Source organism: Ostrea edulis, chromosome 9, assembly GCF_947568905.1.
Source record: "Ostrea edulis chromosome 9, xbOstEdul1.1, whole genome shotgun sequence".
NCBI lineage: Eukaryota > Metazoa > Mollusca > Bivalvia > Ostreida > Ostreidae > Ostrea > Ostrea edulis.
Window position 1 is genome coordinate 36,504,673 of NC_079172.1, and position 18,886 is coordinate 36,523,558.

General features: G+C 35.3%; 1 protein-coding gene across 1 annotated transcript in view; it reads left to right on the forward strand.

Annotated features, from left to right (window-relative positions):
* Positions 1 to 18,886, forward strand: part of LOC125658700 (MMS19 nucleotide excision repair protein homolog) — a 46,944-nt gene that overhangs the window by 25,982 nt on the left and 2,076 nt on the right. Inside the window, exons 16-25 of the mRNA XM_056149032.1 lie at positions 937 to 1,044; positions 1,838 to 2,081; positions 2,847 to 2,934; positions 3,175 to 3,246; positions 4,132 to 4,258; positions 8,641 to 8,798; positions 9,105 to 9,291; positions 14,022 to 14,104; positions 17,209 to 17,376; positions 17,652 to 17,812. Of these exons, the coding sequence (XP_056005007.1) occupies positions 937 to 1,044; positions 1,838 to 2,081; positions 2,847 to 2,934; positions 3,175 to 3,246; positions 4,132 to 4,258; positions 8,641 to 8,798; positions 9,105 to 9,291; positions 14,022 to 14,104; positions 17,209 to 17,376; positions 17,652 to 17,812 (1,396 nt within the window). The remainder of the gene's footprint in view (positions 1 to 936; positions 1,045 to 1,837; positions 2,082 to 2,846; positions 2,935 to 3,174; positions 3,247 to 4,131; positions 4,259 to 8,640; positions 8,799 to 9,104; positions 9,292 to 14,021; positions 14,105 to 17,208; positions 17,377 to 17,651; positions 17,813 to 18,886) is intronic.

The following is an 18,886-nucleotide window of genomic DNA, read 5'->3' on the forward strand; positions in this document are numbered from 1 at the left end:
CCTTTCCACCTACAGTCACCATATTATACATATGGACTACCCATGGGACAAAGATATTCCCTATTGAATTTGGGGTCCAAAGGTCAAGCACACTGGACATCGAAGTAGCAATATGGTTTCCAGGCTCTAAAGCATTATCCTTTCCACCTACAGTCACCATATCATACATATGGACTACCCATGGGATGAAGATGTTCCCTATCGAATTTGGGGTCAAAAGGTCAAAAGTCAAGTGCACTGGACATCAAAGTAGCAATATGGTTTCCGGGCTCTAAAGCGTTATCCTTTCCACCTACAGTCACCTTATCATACATATGGACTACCCATGGAACAAAGATGTTCCCTATCGATTTTGGGTTCAAAGGTCAATCACACTTTTAGAGAAGAGACTACCCAAGGTTTTGTCATGGACTTTCTTTTTTACACTCAGGAAAGAGGTAATTTATACCTATTAACAACACCCTTTGAGAGATTGGGGTAAGCGGGGGGTATTCATAGTGAGCATCGCTCACAGTACCTCTTGTTTATTTTTATTTTTAGCTATACAGTATATACATCTATACATACATTCATACAACCCATGGGAATCTGGGTTAGAATAGGTCTTCAGTACCCCTTGCTTGTTGTAAAAGGTGACTAAATAGGGCAGTCCTTTGGATGAGACTGCAGAAACAGAGGCCCTGTGTCACATCAGGTGTGGCACAATAAAGATCCCTCCCTGCTCAAATACTGTGTGGACGGAGCATAGGCCTAAATTTTGCAGCCCTTCACTGACAATGGTGACGTCTCCATAAGAGTGAAAAATTCTCTAGTGGGATGTTAAACAATATTCAATCAAACATACATACATAAATACATATGTACATACATATGAAAAGAAGGCTAGTTTTATTGTTGCACACTTACAATGATGAATTTTTTAAAAAATTTCTACAGGGGAAGGAGAGGACATTTTTGATTTTGTTGCCATATTTGCAGCAGACAGCAGAGTTATTTCAAATACCACCCAACAGTTGCTGAATAAGCTACAACAAGAATCTCTTGGTAAAAATATTTTATACACACAGAGCACAGCATCATTCAGTTGAAATTGGTGAAAATAAATTTAAAAAATTCTTCACATACAATCTACTTATAATGAGATCTTTTATTCTCACATTATCACCAGTGTGAGATCGACTTTACCCATGTGAGACAGCCTGAGATTTTTCTGTCTCACACTGCTGCGATGTCATTTGATTGTGATGTCATATATTTTCTATGATTTACGTTACATGGTGTTGATTTACGTTACACAGTGAAGTAAAAATATTTTGCATTGTTATCTTTAAATTTTAATGTAGTATACCCGGTAGCTTTCTGGTGGACAACCTTGGGTGTTTTTGTTTACACTTACAGTGTAAACCATTTTCGGGTATGCTCTTTCTGCCTATCTAATTAGGTTTTGCATCGAAGTTCAAATGAGGATTTTGATAACCTAGAATTTTCTGAAAGCTCCTAATTTTATGCACTAAACTGTAGTTAAAATGTGAGAAAAATAATCCTTCATTATTTACTCGTGTGGGATAGGGAAATTCGACCTCTGGAACAAGATTCGCTGTCTAGGACTCGGCAAAGCTTCGTCCAAGACTGCGAATCTTGTTCCCTCGGTGGAATTTCCCTATCTCACACTCGTACTAATGAAGGATTCTATTAATCTCTTCATTTGAATCACGGAGGTCAGCTTTTGATTGCATTGTCTTCTTATATTTACTTTTGAATGTTTTTGTTTGTTTGAGATCACGGTCCTGCTTATCAATGATGTCATGTCTTTTAGATCGTTGTTTTTTTTAATCAGCCATGTCTGAGTCAGCGTCACAGACCTGCTTATCACTGACGTCCTGTCTCATTGACATTTCTATGTATGTCAGAGGAAATTCGGACTGTGTGTCCACGCTGTGCGCTGAGACGGTCCCCGGGGTCTACCAACTGGTTGTGCGTAATGCTTTGTCTGACAACTACAGTGAAGTCTTGTCTAGTCCCAAAGTGCTACAGTCATTGTCCACATTTATAAGAAATACTGTGGTTATGCTAGACTTAACGTAAGTAATTATAACAATGTATAATTAGAGATGTATGTAATCCACGTATCAACGCTTCGCCGTGAGTTACGTCCCTTTGCGGGGTCAGCCAAAGGCAAGTTGGCGAAAAGTCAAGTTTTCCATCTTTACTGTACAGGTTATAAGACGTTGCTACCGTGATTTATAGCTGATTAAGTTTTCATATGGATTGCACCACCTTGGGGTATTAATGTAGTTGACTACAATTGATGGAAAAATAGCAAATTTCAAAGCTGCAGATCAGAAAATTACAAAGTCCAACATAGGGAAATAACGATTTTTTAACCGCAAGATGATAGACAAGGGATGTAACTTGCGCTAAGTGTTGATAAGTATATTAGTGTGCACATAATGATTTTATGCAAAATTTTCTATACCATTGCCGAGTGAAGTTATTGACTATCATCATAGAAATACATAGAAGTAAAAATACAATGTGTATGATTACAATGATATTAGTTTATAGTACATGTATAACATTTTAAAATTTCATGGTTTCATTGCAGCAAAAATATTTTTGTCTAAAAAAATGTAATGGTTTTAGAGTCAATGTGATAATCATTGATTAATTTCTTTAAAAAAATATATAAAAGTTATCAATTAGAATTATTGCAAGTTAGAAATTTTCTTTTTATTCTTTATTTTTGAAATTGGTATACACATATTGCTAATGGTTTTATTATTTTTATTTTTTTATTCATATATCTGTAATTTTAAGTGAAATTCGTGTATCTATGCATTTTACAGGATGTACACCACATTATACACCTATGTAACAAACCTGTATTGTGAAGTTGATAAGGATGATCTACAAAAACAGTTCATGCCGCTTGAGGTATTGTGATACAAATCATTTTATGAGATTTTACTTAATCCGTGAAGGATTATGCTTTTTGACATACATGACTATGTAATACAATGGACGTTATGATGTCAGCACAATGTTTTGTGTTATTTGCTCAGTAATTGTCAAAAACGAATGATTTAAAATGCATTTTCTCAATAAAATGCTTTGATATAAACTGAATGGTGATGTCTGATAATAGATGTGTAATATGTCATCATACTGTTACAGTGGTCGTCGCCGTGGCAGCAGACCTCACTCGTGACACTTTTGACACCTGTGCTGTGTTCCTGTCCCCAGAAGGTGGGTGGATTCAATCCATTCTTCTGTTACTCCATGCATTATCACTCAGCCAGAAGGTGGGTGGAGTTAATCCATTCTTCTGTTACTCCATGCATTATCACTCAGCCAGAAGGTGGGTGGAGTTAATTCATTCTTCTGTTACTCCCTGCATTATCACACAGCCAGAAGGTGGGTGGAGTCAATCCATTCTTCTGTTACTCCCTGCATTATCACACAGCCAGAAGGTGGGTGGAGTCAATCCATTCTTCTGTTTCTCTCTTCATTATCACACAGCTTCTGTTTAAATACACACTCAGTAAAGTTGCCAATTCACAAATGTTTATCTATAGGACATATGCCACATTTCTATACATATACTGGCCAGTGTAATTTAGTTGTTAGATCACTTAACAAGTAATGCAATGGTCCCGGATTCAATACCCGATTGCTCCAAAAGATTTATTCCTTCCCTTCTTTGCTACAGTAAACATACTACATAAGCTGACTCTATATTTTTACTTGCAACAACCAAGAACTACCGAAATATACTAACTTTAAAACAGATATGGTTATATACCACAAGATTTGTAGTAGAAACGAGATAAAATGCAGGTGAATTGTACGTGAAATGTTGTGAAAAATATATAATATTGAAATATGTCGCATGTATCCTTAAACTAAAGATCTCTCATACTCAGAAGAGAAAACTAAAACCGATATGATTTAACTTTATTCTATTGTTACATCACAGATTCATTAAACATTCACTCTGATTATCTAAATAGCTTGCCATACATAATAAAACACTGAAAAATGTATCAGATGTACAGATTAAATCATTTCCTACTAGCAGATAAAAATGTACTTTGATATTATCTTTATGAAATCATATGATTTTGATTCCAGTATATGTTACCTGATGTCCAGAGATACAGAGACAAACTCTGTGACTTGTCACTTAGGAGTAACCATGACTACACAAAGTCTGAAGCAGCAAAATGTTTGGCCGGCCTTCTGAACAAAGCCACTGACGGTAAATTATCCTTGATCATATGAATTATTCCTCACAGTGAAAATATCTTTCTGAGAAAATGATTATGATTGAATTTTTTATTATTTTTTTTGCGACTGCTGTTTGTGTCAAAGCACAGCAATACTATCTGTTCACATTTTCTGTCATCTGATTTACTGTCTGTTTGTCTATTCATTTGTATGAAATTTACTGTTTTATTTTCGTTTCTCTGTCATATATCCAGCTGAAACTTGCTGTGTACTTTCTTTGTAAGTCACAAATTGCAATTTTAATTAATTTTGACGTCTCTTGCAGGAGTTTTGCCCCTTTATTTGAAAATTGAGAGGGAGGGTTCATTGTCTATATAACTCATTTAACTTCTCCTACAGTTTTCAGGATAAGACCTTCTTAATCTACAAAGTGTTTACATTAGTATTGAAGGTGCATGTGGCAAGGAATTTGAATTTTTGAGAAAATTCTAACTTATACCACTGTTTCCAAATGAGAACCTTCTTATTTTACAAAGTGTTTGTATGGGTATGTAAGATGTGCAGGTTGTTAGACTCTGTTTGGAAATATTATTTATAGAGTACAGTATGTCACAGCTTGATGATGGATGATACTATCTAAGTAAAGTTCTACAACTCTTGGTATTTTTGTCACGTGAACTAATAAAATGTCATAGAAAACAAGCACCTTAAAGGGAAAGGTCAGGCAAAAAGAAAAAAGAGTTGAAATAATGATTATTACCATGACAATTATATTTAATCATTCTAATTTTCTCAAAATATACACAATTAAACACTAATCACTGATTAAAAATCAGAGTTTGACAAAATCATGCAGGCTGCCATTTTGATGCTCTTCATTGTTTAGAGTTAAATATGTTGTAGCTTATCATCAGGTTTTATCCCAGAATCCTGATCCCTTCCAAATGCTCTGCTACACTGTACGTCAGCAAACCCCTTTCACTGTTCTTATCAGTTCTCTAGGGAAGATTGATAATAGTAATGTGTTTCTAAAATTGCCAGCTTGTCAAGCCTTTAATTGCACACATAAGCAAGGACAATGCACGGCAAGTTTCTTTGTGATATTAAACCCTGCTAAAGATGCTGCATCCAAATGAAGATGCAAACAATGAATAACTAATTTGAAGAATGGGAAGTTGTGTTATGAAACTTTTGTGTACTATCTTACTTGTTAGATAAATATTCTGGTGCACATCCTTGCTGTCTTTTGTACATCATTATTTGAATAAATGCAACTGCAAGAACATCTGGGTTTATAATCAATAAATCAAATTGTTCATGGTCAGTTATACACTGGAGCTCCCCCATATTCCCTACTGTATAATCACATTGTTTACAACACATGCAGTAGGCATGTCCTCACACTGTCCACAGGAACACCATTCCTCTAATGTAGGAATAACTGCATTTGGTGCATCTATCAGTGATGTTTTCAAGTAATTCTTCCATATATTCAAGGCTCAAATGCATATGGAACAATCCCAAGGTTATTTTCTTGTGCCATTCTTGTTTAGCTGTAACCATCTGCAGGTCAGTTTACAAAGGAGTTTGCTGACGTCACAGAGATGCTATCATGACAGCCTCCATGCGCTTGCAGGAGAATTAACACTGACCGTATAACTGAACCAAGTTTTATGGCTTTAGATGACATTATAAGATAAGATATATGGTGGGTGTATACAACATACTTTAGTTTATTTATTTCGCTAGAAATGCATGTATGTTATACCTGACCTTTCCCTTTAATAAAAGCAACCTGCACAATCTTGTGGTGGGTGTATTATGAATCATTTCTTCACTTATGTTCCTTGTAGTTCTCTAGTATTTAGTGAATGCTGATGGGAAATTTAATTGATTTCTGCATAGAAGTGAATGTTTATGGTGGCAAATACTCATTAGAAAGGGCTGTTATTATAGGTTATAGACTTTGTATGGGAAAATATGACGACCGAGTTTTTTGTTCGCGACAAAAAACGAGGTCGTCATATTTCCCATACAGAGTCTATAACCTTTTTATTATATACTTTCAATTTCATTTAGAAACTAACAATAATTTTATTTTTAACAACAACTTTATCGGTTTAACTGAGTAAAGGATGAAAAACACGAAAAATTTGAATTTTAACGGCGTAGAAATTTGATTGTGACGTAATGTTTGCGGGCCGGAATGTTTCCGGGCAAATATCGTGTGATATATGCCCGCAAACTTTTAAAGAAAAAAGAAGAGATGAAATTGAAAGTATATAATAATGATCAGTTACGGACATGTGTTTGTGGCATGGAAATAAAAATCAGTTTACAAAAGTCATTCAATAATGCAGATTTTTACTGAATTGGGGGAAGTTTATGGGTCTGATAAGGTATCTTATGAGACAGTTCGTACACGGAGAAAGAAATTTCTGACTGGCACAGAGTCTGTCAAAGATGCAGCAAAATCTGGCCAACCTGAGACTGTAACAGGCAAGGCAAATGTCTCAAAAGTCAGGGAAATAATTGAAAGTGATGGCAGATACACCATTTGTGAAATTGCCAAAGCTGTTGGCAATTCGCTATAGCGGGTGCATTTAATTTTGAAGCATATTTTGAAAGTTCAAAGGATTTCTGCCAGATGGATACTGCATGTATTGACAGATGACCAAAAACGGGTACAAGTACAAACCGCTAGGCAATTGCTCAAAATGTTTCCCAAATTCAATCAAAGACAATTTGCAAACATTGTTACTGGTCACATAACATGGGCTCACTATTTCAAACCAGTAAGAAAAATTGGAAACAAAATATGGCTAACTAAACACGGTAGAAGGCCTGTAATTGCCAAAAGAACCATAAGCACAAAGAAGGTTCTTTATTGCATATTCTTCTCATGTGATGGGATAGCCGTACAAATTCCGGTGCCGAAGGGCAAAAGTGTTACAGGTTGGTATTACCAAGATGTTATACTAAAAAAGCTCAAGAAATATTATCATAAACGACACCCTGTGTCAGGATTTAAGCATGTTCGTCTACTTCATGATAATGCTCCATCACATACTGTATATCAGGTTTTTTCCGCATCATGGTTTTTTCCGTGAATCAGATTCTAAAACAGTATATCAAATTTACACGAATCAAATTTTCACTATATCAAAGTCATAGCGAAAATATAATTCACGATTATTTAAACTTATGAAGGCAATGTGGGGGATGGGGGGGACCATCATTTGTACGTATAACTCTTAATTTTTTATGCAAAAATTCAGTCAATGAAACGATTTACAGGATTTCTGAACTACTGTCGCAATTATAATCAAATCTCAATATGGATTATATTCCTGCTTCTCTGAATCCATTTGTGACAATGTCAGGTTTTATTCGCATGTAATCATAGAGCTTTGTCATCCATTTCGCTCCAAGTGGCTTCATCCGGGTGAGAGATAAATCGAACTTCACCTCGTCAATTTCGGAAGACGCGCTCAGCTGATCATACACCTATGCTGCGAACCAGTTTTCAAAAACAATTTTGCACTTATGTTTACACTCAAGTATATTGTAAATATGTACAGTTTGATGGTATAGTAACGTAAATCACTGTTCGTTAGCTATAATGGTACTAATACAAAATATTTATCGATAATTATTTTCAGTTTAAAACGGCCATAAACCATGTGCCGTTACATGTATGAGTAGCTCAGGTATAATTATACATTGATTGAAGCAAAGAATGTGACCCATTTAATTAGCTTGTCCTTTATTACATAAACACCAAGGCTTACATATCTGTAACCTGGCGCTTGTCGGATACAGGGGGAAACAAAACACATTGAAAAGAGAACTTTCATCGTACTTTTACCTGTAAGATATATAACTCTATTACAAAAACAAAACTTTGAATCAAATTTATGCAGATTTATTTTCCGCGATTTGGAAATCGTCGTGAACAAAACGGAAATTGGATACACGCGGAAAAAACCTGAAATACGGTACATCTGAGCTTGTGAAGCAATTTTTTGAAGTCGGGAGAAGGTTACTGTCTTGCCACACCTACCATACTCTCCAGATCTAGCCCCATGCAACTTTTTCCTTTTTCCAAAACTTGAAAAGTTCTTATCTGGTCGTTGTTACAAGTCCCGACAAGCCCTTGGCTCAGCCATCAGTCAGTGCCTCAGAAGTCTATCTAAATCAGCGTATTGTGACACATTTCAGAAATTGCATTCAGAGATTGAAATTATGTATTTCAAACTGCGAAGAATACTTTGAAGGGATGTAACGTTCATTTCACTATTTGAGTCGAATGCTTTTGAGATATCATACAATACACATTACATATCGAACAGCCCTCGTATAACTGATGACGTGTAAAAACCTAATGAAGAAATATTTCCTTGTTTGTTGCAGATGAAGTTCTGACCGTATACTTAGAAAGGAGATATGAATCTTATGAACAGAATCTGATCTCGGGCAACAAAGAAAGCTCCTGTCTGCAGCAGTCCATCTGGGTCACAAAGGCTCTTGTCATGAGAGGGCACAGGGAAGCCTACAAGTTTGTCAAAATAGTGAGTTACAAATGATCAAATAAACAGCTATTACATCAAATAGGCATCATAATAGTCATGATTAATTTGTACATTAAACTTCTCGCATCTCGGAAGCCAGATCTGGGAAGTAAAGTTGTGAAAAAAAGGTGAAGTAGTGGCATCATTTGATGTCACAGAATGCCCAATATTCAATATGGCTTCCACTCTGACTCTCCCCCACATGTCACTTTATAAAGGCGGGAGAAAAAGTCGGAGGAATTTTGGATTACTTTTTAGAAAAGGGCTTGGAATTCACACACTTTTACAACCCCTTCTCCTTGACAGCTGCTGACATTGTTGGGATGTGAGTCTCTAGGCAACCAGGCTGCAGAGGGATTTGGAATCATTTTATCAATGTATGAAGACGTTCTGAATCCAGTCATGCATGCCAATATTCGCTTCCTGTACAAACAGAGATTCTTCACAGAAAACTCCAGCCACCTCATCGAATGTTTCCAACAGGCTTCATCAGGTAATCATGGCAGTGTGTATGTAGACTACAATATTTTATAAAATATACATAATTTTTTCTTAACATGGGAAGAATACAAGGCTATCAAAACATAGCAGATATACTTGTATGTATTACGTATTGATATCAACATAGAGAGAGTATTTCATTACATTTACAAGGAGATATACAGTTACATATTGCGTAGACTTAGGAGATATGTAATAACATATTACATACTAGGAAATACAGTACAATATCTATATCTCGAATATTGATTATCTTGAACACCCATCTTATGTCAAAGCCAATCAACAGTTCTAGCTGTGATCACTACGTAGATAATTTTAAAAAAACCCTGATATTTCGAACACAGTAATCTCAAATACATGTACCTCTCTGATGTCAAAGTGTCTTCAATGTCCCTAACCCTATTTTCACCTGGTTTATCTCAAAGCGCAGTCAATTTTTCGGTCTACTAAACATGCCTGGTCTCGTTACTTCACACATTCTCACCTGCAGCTACTCACAGTCCAGTTATAACTGGATATTGCTAATCAACCTCCATCTTATTCGAGGTTTTCATGTCACGGTAATTAGTAGGATAGCTTGGGTATTTAGCATAATAATCTTTGAACATAAAATGATTAAGTTCATAGCCAGTTATAAATAAACACACTCGATATTGTGAGTATTGTTTTAATGATACACATTGTATTATTAACAAGATTTATGAATAAATGTCAAGTATACATGAAGACTAATATTTATTATGCTTTAGGCATGGAAAAATAGAGAAAATAATGTTCAAAGTGAACTGAAATTAGACAATTAAGATGACGGCTGCATATTAAAAGAGGCACAAAAATTTCAACATTGATGAATGTGTCTCCGCACAGTAAAGACAAGCTTCCAACCCCCTGATTGTACAATATACACATACTGTTTACAGAGACAAAGATTGTACAATATACACATACTGTTTTACAGAGACAAAGATTGTACAATACACACGTACTGTTTACAGAGACAAAGATTGTACAATACACACGTACTGTTTACAGAGACAAAGATTGTACAATATACACATACTGTTTTACAGAGACAAAGATTGTACAATACACATGTACTGTTTACAGAGACAAAGATTGTACAATACACATGTACTGTTTACAGAGACAAAGATTGTACAATACACACATACTGTTTTACAGAGACAAAGATTGTACAATACACACGTACTGTTTACAGAGACAAAGATTGTACAATACACATGTACTGTTTTACAGAGACAAAGATTGTACAATATACACATACTGTTTTACAGAGACAAAGATTGTACAATACACACGTACTGTTTACAGAGACAAAGATTGTACAATACACACGTACAGTTTTACAGAGACAAAGATTGTACAATATACACATACTGTTTTACAGAGACAAAGATTGTACAATACACATGTACTGTTTACAGAGACAAAGATTGTACAATACACACATACTGTTTTACAGAGACAAAGATTGTACAATACACACGTACTGTTTACAGAGACAAAGATTGTACAATACACACGTACTGTTTTACAGAGACAAAGATTGTACAATATACACATACTGTTTACAAAGACAAAGATTGTACAATACACACGTACTGTTTACAGAGACAAAGATTGTACAATACACACGTACTGTTTACAGAGACAAAGATTGTACAATATACACATACTGTTTTACAGAGACAAAGATTGTACAATACACATGTACTGTTTACAGAGACAAAGATTGTACAATACACATGTACTGTTTACAGAGACAAAGATTGTACAATACACACATACTGTTTTACAGAGACAAAGATTGTACAATACACACGTACTGTTTACAGAGACAAAGATTGTACAATACACATGTACTGTTTTACAGAGACAAAGATTGTACAATATACACATACTGTTTTACAGAGACAAAGATTGTACAATACACACGTACTGTTTACAGAGACAAAGATTGTACAATACACACATACAGTTTTACAGAGACAAAGATTGTACAATATACACATACTGTTTTACAGAGACAAAGATTGTACAATATACATGTACTGTTTACAGAGACAAAGATTGTACAATACACACATACTGTTTTACAGAGACAAAGATTGTACAATACACACGTACTGTTTACAGAGACAAAGATTGTACAATACACACGTACTGTTTTACAGAGACAAAGATTGTACAATATACACATACTGTTTACAAAGACAAAGATTGTACAATACACACGTACTGTTTACAGAGACAAAGATTGTACAATACACACGTACTGTTTACAGAGACAAAGATTGTACAATATACACATACTGTTTTACAGAGACAAAGATTGTACAATATACACATACTGTTTACAAAGACAAAGATTGTACAATACACACGTACTGTTTACAGAGACAAAGATTATTAGTTACACAGTTAGTTAGTGACCTGATACGGAAAAATACATGGTGTGAAAAGAAAACCCGTATCGGGCGAGGCGAAGCCTCGCCCGATACGGGTTTTCTTTTCACACCATGTATTTTTCCGTATCAGGTCACTAACTAACTGTGTAACGAATTTATCACGTCGAAGACCTCTAACTGTATATGTGGGGGTCTATATCATACAACTTAGTCAAATGTCTTTCCTTTTGACACGGCTGCAAGTCAAACCCGACGATAAATAAAATTTACTCGCCCAATACGGATTTTACTCGCATGATACGGTTTTTTTCACGGCGTCATGTGACCAAGATCTGACCAATTAGATTTCAACAATTTTGTCTGAGGCGTGATAATGTACAATACACATGTACTGTTTTACAGAGACAAAGATTGTACAATACACACGTACAGTTTTACAGAGACAAAGATTGTACAATATACACATACTGTTTACAAAGACAAAGATTGTACAATACACACATACTGTTTACAGAGACAAAGATTGTACAATACACACATACTGTTTTACAGAGACAAAGATTGTACAATACACATGTACTGTTTACAGAGACAAAGATTGTACAATATACATGTACTGTGTTACAGAGACAAAGATTGTACAATATACACGTACAGTTTACAGAGACAAAGATTGTACAATACACACGTACTGTTTACAGAGACAAAGATTGTACAATATACACACGTACTGTTTACAGAGACAAAGATTGTACAATATACACGTACTGTTTACAGAGACAAAGATTGTACAATATACACATACTGTTTTACAGAGACAAAGATTGTACAATATACACATACTGTTTTACAGAGACAAAGATTGTACAATATACACTTACTGTTTACAGAGACAAAGATTGTACAATACACACGTACTGTTTTACAGAGACAAAGATTGTACAATATACACATACTGTTTTACAGAGATAAAGATTGTACAATACACATGTACTGTTTTACAGAGACAAAGATTGTACAATATACACATGCTGTTTTACAGAGACAAAGATTGTACAATATACACATGCTGTTTTACAGAGACAAAAATTGTACAATACACACGTACAGTTTTACAGAGACAAAGATTGTACAATATACACATACTGTTTTACAGAGACAAAGATTGTACAATATAAATATACTGTTTTACAGAGACAAAGATTGTACAATACACACGTACTGTTTTACAGAGACAAAGATTGTACAATACACACGTACTGTGTTACAGAGACAAAGATTGTACAATATACACATACTGTTTACAGAGATAAAGATTGTACAATATACACATACTGTTTACAGAGACAAAGATTGTACAATATACACATACTGTTTTACAGAGACAAAGATTGTACAATATACATGTACTGTTTTACAGAGACAAAGATTGTACAATATACACATACTGTTTTACAGAGACAAAGATTGTACAATACACACATACTGTTTTACAGAGACAAAGATTGTACAATATAAATATACTGTTTTACAGAGACAAAGATTGTACAATACACATGTACTGTTTACAGAGACAAAGATTGTACAATACACACGTACTGTTTTACAGAGACAAAGATTGTACAATATAAACATACTGTTTTACAGAGACAAAGATTGTACAATATAAACATACTGTTTTACAGAGACAAAGATTGTACAATACACACGTACTGTTTTACAGAGACAAAGATTGTACAATACACACGTACTGTTTACAGAGACAAAGATTGTACAATATACACATACTGTTTTACAGAGACAAAAATTGTACAATATACACGTACTGTGTTACAGAGACAAAGATTGTACAATACACACGTACTGTTTTACAGAGACAAAGATTGTACAATACACATGTACTGTGTTACAGAGACAAAGATTGTACAATACACACGTACTGTGTTACAGAGACAAAGATTGTACAATATAAACATACTGTTTTACAGAGACAAAGATTGTACAATATAAACATACTGTTTTACAGAGACAAAGATTGTACAATACACACGTACTGTTTTACAGAGACAAAGATTGTACAATACACACGTACTGTTTACAGAGACAAAGATTGTACAATATACACATACTGTTTTACAGAGACAAAAATTGTACAATATACACGTACTGTGTTACAGAGACAAAGATTGTACAATACACACGTACTGTTTTACAGAGACAAAGATTGTACAATACACACGTACTGTTTATAGAGACAAAGATTGTACAATATAAACATACTGTTTTACAGAGACAAAGAGGAATTACCTGGTGGCATTGTCACACTGTATCCGATCTCTTCCCAAGTCAGTTCTCGTCCGAGAACTTCCACCGGTAAGTCTGTCTGAGAAATCCTATCAGTAAGTCTGTCTGAGAACTTCCACCAGTAAGTCTGTCTGAGAACTCCCTCCATTAAGTCTGTCAGAGTCTGTCTGAGAACTCCCACCAGTAAGTCTGTCCGAGAACTTCCACCAGTAAGTCTGTCTGAGAACTTCCACCAGTAAGTCTGTCTGAGAAATCCCATCAGTAAGTCTGTCTGAGGATTTCCACCTGTAAGTCTGTCAGAGAACTCCCACGAAATTTGATCCGAAACAAATTAATAACAGTTAAAGTATATCATTGAGGGAGTTAGCAAGATTCCAGTTCCCTGAAGCCAGGACTATTTTCCAAGGTGTTAGCCGAGGTCCCAAGTCCTGGCTGAGGGGAACTGGAATCTTGCTAACTCCCTCAATGATTATAATTTAACTGTTTTATTATACCGATACAGATTGAAAATATAGATAACAAATGTTTATATTCTTGTTGAATTATATTAACATAAAACAAATATTTTGAGAAAATTAACAAGTTCAAATGTCCTTAACTTTGAACACAAAAAATCAATTCCAGAGACAAATTATTTCACTGTATACAAGTATGTTTATTTAGAAAAATTAAAAGTGACTTGACAGTTTGCAAATCTAAACAAATTGTTGCTTGTGGATGACAAGTTGGCAGATTGCATCACATTTCCAAAAGGACCACTTTCGACATTTTCTAGAATAAACTCGTTGTTCAACAGTTTATTGATTAGATTGGTTTCCAGAAAATCAGGACACGCATTTTCAGGTGGAGCTGCACTATCCGATTTTGACACAGTTTCAGACATGTCAGATGTTGCAGATATACATGTATTTCTACACAAAATGTCAGACATTTCCCTCTTTTTCGCCTCACTAAGTTTGGAGCTGTAAGATTTGATAGATGTTTCACTACGATGTCCACTAATTCCCATTATGTGTCATGCCTCCACCCCCTTGTGGTCCAGGGTCGTTATACCCATGGCTTGGTTGCAATGATTAGTGTATGTTTTGCTAAAATTGACCTCTTTACTTAAATTTGCCATGAAAGAATAAAGTGTGTTTTTTCCGACACGACGGATGAATTTTCATACCACGTTTCACTTTCGTTGTATTTCCTTTTCTTGGGACGCTGCCAGAAATTAGGGTTTTCTGGATGAAGCTTTCCAATATATACTTTTTAAAGGAATTTATTGGACAAAGAGGATCACCTTTAGAATAAACAAAGTTAATCATGAAACAAAAATGTTTTTCATTTTCAATAATTTTAAAATCTACTGAAATTGAATTGAACTAACCAACCAACCAACCCTCTCCGGAAAATACTAGTTTGACATACGTTTCACTTACCAGGTTTGTTATACATTCTTTACTGTCATATCCTGTAGGTCGTTCCCCCTATGGTTTTTCGTTTGACATTCCCTGACTGTTACATATTCCCTTCCTGTAGAATCCATGGCTATATTGAAATCGTGACTCGTCCCTTTGAAGTTCATACAGATTCTCATGTCCGTGATTGCAGAAATAATAAATATATTCAAACATTGTCTTTTTCTGAAGATTTTCTGGATTTTCCAAGCTGAAAACAGTCTTGCATAGTGTATTCATGTCTTCTTGTGTGAGAGGTTCCTTCGATTTAGGTTCCCCAGTGCCAGACTTCTTCAGTTTCACAAGCCAAGCACGGCTTTAAACATTTCATTTGCAGTTTTGAATCTCTCATCGTTAATGTCTTCTTTTCTCACCTTCAAAAAATGTTTCTGTAAACCATATCGTTTTCTATTAACTTTTTTCATCTCCGCATAGAATTTTCGCAGAAAACAGTTCATTTGATCCGTTGGTTGTCGCTCAATTTCTGATAAATCCATGCCTTTCTCGGTTGCATAGTTTTCTAATACAGACAATGATGCCCTAATGAGTTTCTTTGTGTTTTCACTATCTCTAGAGTCAAGTAGATTCTCCAATTCACTCTCGTCTAAATCATAAAACCTTGTTGACGTCGCCATGATCAATCAAATTGTTGTTATCTGTAAAATTAGAAATCACTTGCCGAGTAACGCGATTTCATTGGCCAAAAAACTATGGCGAACATTTCGGACCTTTTTCTATATTCCAAAGTAAAATCTAGAGTATTACGGATAACCGGGAATTAGCTTTGAAAGCCGGGATTAGTTCAATATGGACTAACGCATGACAAAACGGGAATTAGTCCCACAACGGCAATATCTAGGAATTAGCCACATCTAACCATCTAAGTTTATATAGTGAAAAATCAGAATAGGTATAATAAAAAAGTTTACAGTAGTAGGAAAATCTTGTAGGCAGGATACAGACCGAACTGTTTGTGCTAAGACCATCAAACTTCGTACACATACACCTTATACCAAGCAGAGGATGCCTTTTGTTTTTCAAGGTCAAGGTCATAGTATCACTTAGTATGAAAACCTTGCATTTGTTATTACAGGAAAAAAGATGAAGTGCTATTTTGCTATTGTCTCAAACTAAATCACCAAATTTACACAATATATAGTGTATGCTAAACCTTATGGGCCCCCTCCAGGTCACAAATTACTAAAACCAAAGGAATTCAATATCTCTTCTGGCAAAATGCCACCAGGCAATATGTATGTTAAAGCCCAGGATATTGCTGTTCCTTATTACGGCATTGCCAAGGACCCTGTTTATGAAGCCCCCTACGAATACCTGCCTTGTTTTCCTGATTTGGGTTCCCCACACATTTGATTTACTTTTAGGCCTGTATGATGGGGGAAAGTTTTCACAAGGTTTGGTGCCTGTGGATTATTATGTAGAGGAACCACATTGCATGGTCACATGACTGAAGTATGGCCACTCCCCAAGTGCTACTAAACGCCTCACTGTATAAACAAATATTTCTCACTAAGCACCTCACAGAGGCAAGGTATTCCTCACTAAAGCAAGGTATTCCTCAGTTTTTCTCTTTTCCTTTCCCAGTAAATGTCCGGCATATGATGACCAACCTCCATCTCCTGGCAAAAAATCCTGCATCTATCCTGATATATAATAAATTAGTATAATATTTGATAGGTACATATACAAAAAATGCATTTTTGATTTTGATAGTTGTTTCCAATGCTTGTACAATCTCTGCTGTGTGAAAACACTCAACTACAGCAATCAACCATGGAAACACTGTGTACAATGATCACGGATACCCCAGACATCATTGTTAAACATGTGGATACAGTGATTCCTCAGCTTCTGAAATTAACCACATACACACCAGCCATGGTGAGTAAATTGATAGATTACATGGATATTATGAAGATGTGTTCATTTCATTCTGCTTAAACTCTTCTTCGAAAAAGTACTATTTCAAAAAACTTTTAAACAGAAAGAAAAAAACTAACCTGTCAGAAAGTGAATACAATTGAATTCCATGTACATGTTTAATACTGTCAAGAAAATTTTAAAGAGTCATTTGTTTAAAACCTCATCATGAAGGTTAACGCAAAAATTATAAATGAATGATTTAAAAGTACAAGATTATAATGAACATTTTACAGAGGGTCAGATGTGGGGCATTGCAGTGTTTGTGTGACCTGGTGAACCTTCCCTCTCCTGTAATTTTACCGTACAAAATGCGAGTGGTGAAGGTTCTGGAGGGAGTGCTGGATGATAAAAAGAGGCTCGTAAGACTAGAGGCTGTCAGAGCTAGGAATGAATGGTATAGTTCATTGTTAAGGCTGCCTAAAGTTATTTCTACGTTTAACGTCACCCGCGCGCGTAGGTTTCGGCGAAATTGCCGTTTTGAAAAACAAACAAATCCGGATTTGAAGTAGTCGTTCAGGTTTGGTTTTTCATGTAGCAACTTAATTCTGCATCTGCGTAAGAGGAAAATGCACTGAAAAATTTAATCAGAGGTCCTTACAAGTTACATGAAGAAAATGGAAGTATATGCCACTATTAAAGTAAAGAAAACGTACAAAGAAGGTTTGAACCGAACTAATCTCAGCGAGATTGGTCGAGGCTGGATATTTGGACTGATGCCTCTTGCGAATCTCAGACCAGTGTCGCACAAAGTGATTCAGGAAATCTTGCCTGGACTTCGGCCGCTTATTGCGATTAAAATGGGTTAAACTGAATTCCTTGATCGCTTCAACTTTTCGACTTAGACGTCCTATTAACTCCCTATCACAATGAAACATGCATTTCTTACCTTTACTTGGTGTAAATCCCACAGTAAATAAAGATGGCTGTTTTCGAAGCCATTGCAAATGGCCACCATTTCATATTTACCTTCTCAACACTGAAGAGTTCCGATATACTATTTCATGACAGTTTATACTTCGATTGGAAATACAGAACTTACTGACTGATAATTACTTTGTACAAAGCATTTAATCATAAAAATTAAAAGCAAAACTGTGTAATATTTGAAGGCGTCCTAAACTATCAGAACCCTGCCTTGTATTTGTAGAAGTGAAGGTACAATACTGATCTTTTAGTTGTGGTACACCAAATTAGCATCTTCCTTTCAAAACTGTTTAATAGTACATAGAAAATTGTATATTAAAAAAAAATCAAAACAAAACAAAGTAAAGCATGTTTTAAAATTTAAGATGTGTCATTACAAAAATGTATGAAATATTGTCATCATAATTTTAATTGTAACTGTGAGTCACATGTGTCTAACAACTATTTCCACAAAAGGAAAAGTTTTCCTTTAGTTTGCTATGTTCGTGGTGATGAAAATCCATTGGATATACCACCTGATGTTATCGCAAGCTACTCCTCTGCT